Raw genomic sequence first — 3,352 nt, forward strand, 5'->3', positions numbered from 1 at the left:
GACCAATCTCAATCAAATAACTCAATTTCAAATAAAATACCATATCATATATTTCATTCCACATCTCACGTTCCAACAATACCAATTCCATCAACCCTCAATACATATAAATCCATATCATCATATACAACTCATATGCATTATCAACAAAGACGTCAATTCCTCCCTAAAAACCAACAACCACATAATCCATACCAAAATCTAGTAGATCTACCATCCCCTACTTCCATAGGAAGTCCATCAATCATCTTCTGTCTTATGTGTTGCTCCTTAATTTGCACTTGACATATGTCTTTCCACGGGCCACTTCTTTCTGGTAATTTCTGAGTTGACAATAAGTGATTTGGGTTCAAATTATTACAAGAACACACTATCTTCTTCCAAAGGGGACATTCCTCCTTTGAGAACCGCCACCACCATTTAAACAATAAAGTTGTATTACGGACCACCGCATCACCCACCCCCAACCCTCTTAGCTTCTTTAGTGCCTGAATCATCTCCCACTTCACAAGAGCCATACCTAGTCGTCCATCATCCTTCCCCTAGAAGAACCTCCTATGCAGTGAGATAATTTTTCGTGCAACCCCTTTTGGCATCTTATACAAAATCAGGTAGTAAATTGGCAAGCTATTAATTACTGACTTAATGAGTACCAGCTTACCAGCCTTACTAAGGACTTTTGCTTTTCACAAGCTGAGCTTCTCTTCCATCATATCTATAACCGGCTTCCAACTTTTTACCAAACGCGGGTTTGCTCCTAGGCTAATGCCAAGATACTTCACCGGTAGGTTCGCCTCCTGACAACCCAGTAGTTGGCACATTCGACCCACCCACTCCTGACTGTAGTTCACTAGTATCAAGCTAGACTTCTCAAAGTTAATGTTCAACCCAGACATCATTTCAAAGCACCTCAGCAGTCTTTTATAGTTTTTGACTATCTCCTCCTCCTGGGGCAGAACAATATAGTGTCATCAGCAAATTGTAAATGTGATAACGCTGTATTATTCCGACCAACTAAGAGTAGAGATATATGGCCGTTCCTTACCGTCTCCCCTATCATCCTATTGAGTACATCCACAACCAACACAAACAGAAACGGAGATAATGGATCGCCTTGACGAAGCCCCCTTTCCATTTTGAAAGGTTTTGATGGTGACCTATTCACTAGAATAGAGATGGAAGCCGATCTTACACACTCCTTAATCCATGACTTCCATGTTCTACCAAAACCCATTTTCTCTACGATATCAATAAAGCACCATTTAACTCTATCATAGGCTTTTTGAAAGTCCAGCTTGATGATCACTGATGCCTTCTTTTTTTTGTTTCAACCACTGTACGGTTTCACATGCAATTAAAGCTCCATCGTGTATCTTTCTCCCCTTCACAAAAGTACTCTGCGATTCTCCAACTAAACCTGGCATTACACTCCTCATCCTTCGTGTCAACAACTTAGAGATAACTTTATATACACACCCAACCATGCTGATAGGTCGAGATCTTTTATCTCCTTAGCCCCAACGAACTTTGGAGCCAACGCTACCCATGTAACATTAGAGTCTTCTGGTAATTTTGCTATCTCAAAGAATCTCATCACAGCTGCAGTGAATTCTGTTCCAATCTTATTCCAACACTTTTTTATAAAATTCATGTTGTATCCGTCACTCCCTGGAGCCTTAGAAGATTCACAATCCTAGATTGCCTCCTTCACTTCCTCCACTAATGGTAATACCTTTAGTGCTTCAGCTTCCTCCCTCTCTACCTGCTTAACCAATCCATCCTTAAAGGTCACACAGGGAGAATCTTCCTGGTGATACAGACGCTTATAAAAGTCTCGAATCGCTACCTTGATCCTAGCTTGATTCCTCACTAACCTCCCATGGATTATCAAAGACTTAATCCTGTTATTCCTTCTTCTCGCCGAGGCTATATTATGGAAATACCTTGTGTTTCTATCCATCTCATTAGCTTGCCAAGATCTGGACATTTGCTTCCAGTGAACATCCTGTCTCATATACCACTTTTCACAGCACCTAACTAACGCCCTCCTCCTTGCCTCCATAGTACCATCATATCGTCCACTACTAATCACATCGTCCACCTTCTTGATTTCTTCCTTAAACCTCTTTATCCTCTCAGTTATGTCCCCGAAATGCTGCTTGTTCCATCTACGTAGTGGTATTGACAACGCTCTCATCATCTTTAAGAAATGAACATCACCTAAATCCCTCCATTCTTCCTTTACCATTCTCAAAAACCCTTTATGCGTGAACCAGGAGTCCAAGCTACGAAATGGTCTTGGTTTATCAAATCTTCTACTGTCTTCCATAATCAAGGGATAGTGGTTAGATAAACTCATAAACCTCTTAGACCTCTCCTTAGACACATTTCCGGGTACACATCAAGCCACCCCAACGTAACTAGGATCCTATCAATACGACTCCATGACTGTCTCCTAAACCATGTATACTTACGATCATTTAGCGCCAAATCAAATAATTTCATATCATTTATCCATCCTCTAAAATCTTCCGCAGACGCTGACAACCTAGTCGCTCCTTTTCTTTCTTCTAGATGCACAATTTCATTAAAGTCCCCCAAATAGCAGAACGGCACTTGACACAACCCTGCAATATAACTCAATTCTTCCCAAACGGAGACCTTCACAGCTCTCTCATGGGATCCATATACCAAACAAATACCACACTGAAAATTATCTTTTACTACAATCCCTTCTACAAACAGCCATCGATCCCCTTTATAACAGTTAGTCAATTTAAAAGCTGCCTCATCCCATATTAACAATAACCCTCCAGACGCCCCAGTTTAGCTTACAAACTCCCAGCATGCTCTATCACTACCCCAGATACAAGCTACATCAAATTTAGTCACCATCTCTTTCTTTGTTTCTATCAACCCCAACATTTCCAACCTAAACTTTCTTTTAAAGTTCTTTAGCATACTAACTTTTCCAGTACCTTCCAACTCCCTAATATTCCAAGAGCTTAGGATCATTACAAAATATTTTTACACACCTGTTTTCGTGTTTTTGGCTGGCTTCTTCTAGCTTTTTCTTTTTTCTTTGCCCGCTGTCGCTTGAGAGCAATCGCTTCATTCTGCTCCTGTAAAATAGCCATAATATCCTCCTCATCGCTGCACTGGGAACCTGACTCTACAGCTAGTTTCCAAGCCTCTTTATTCTCAGCCATTTCCTCCTCCCAGCTCGGCCTTTGTTCGTCACTGTGAAGTTCACAACCACCATCCATGTCAGCCCCCATCTCTGATCCTGCTTGTGTATAATCGTCGTGTTCATCCTCTTGTCCCCTATCATTATCCTGGACCAAGTCATCCA

The 3,352-nt window shown here is 41.2% G+C and overlaps 1 protein-coding gene across 1 annotated transcript; it reads right to left on the reverse strand.

Moving 5' to 3' along the window:
* Positions 1-686: 686 nt before the first annotated feature.
* On the reverse strand, positions 687-2,329 carry LOC140184193 (uncharacterized). The gene is made up of 4 exons (XM_072234499.1): positions 1,733-2,329; positions 1,477-1,621; positions 1,046-1,239; positions 687-947 (listed from the first exon to the last, which is right to left on the reverse strand). The coding sequence occupies exons 1-4, from the start codon at positions 2,327-2,329 to the stop codon at positions 687-689; spliced, it is 1,197 nt and encodes a 398-aa protein (XP_072090600.1).
* Positions 2,330-3,352: the final 1,023 nt, after the last annotated feature.

Source organism: Arachis hypogaea, chromosome 4, assembly GCF_003086295.3.
Source record: "Arachis hypogaea cultivar Tifrunner chromosome 4, arahy.Tifrunner.gnm2.J5K5, whole genome shotgun sequence".
NCBI lineage: Eukaryota > Viridiplantae > Streptophyta > Magnoliopsida > Fabales > Fabaceae > Arachis > Arachis hypogaea.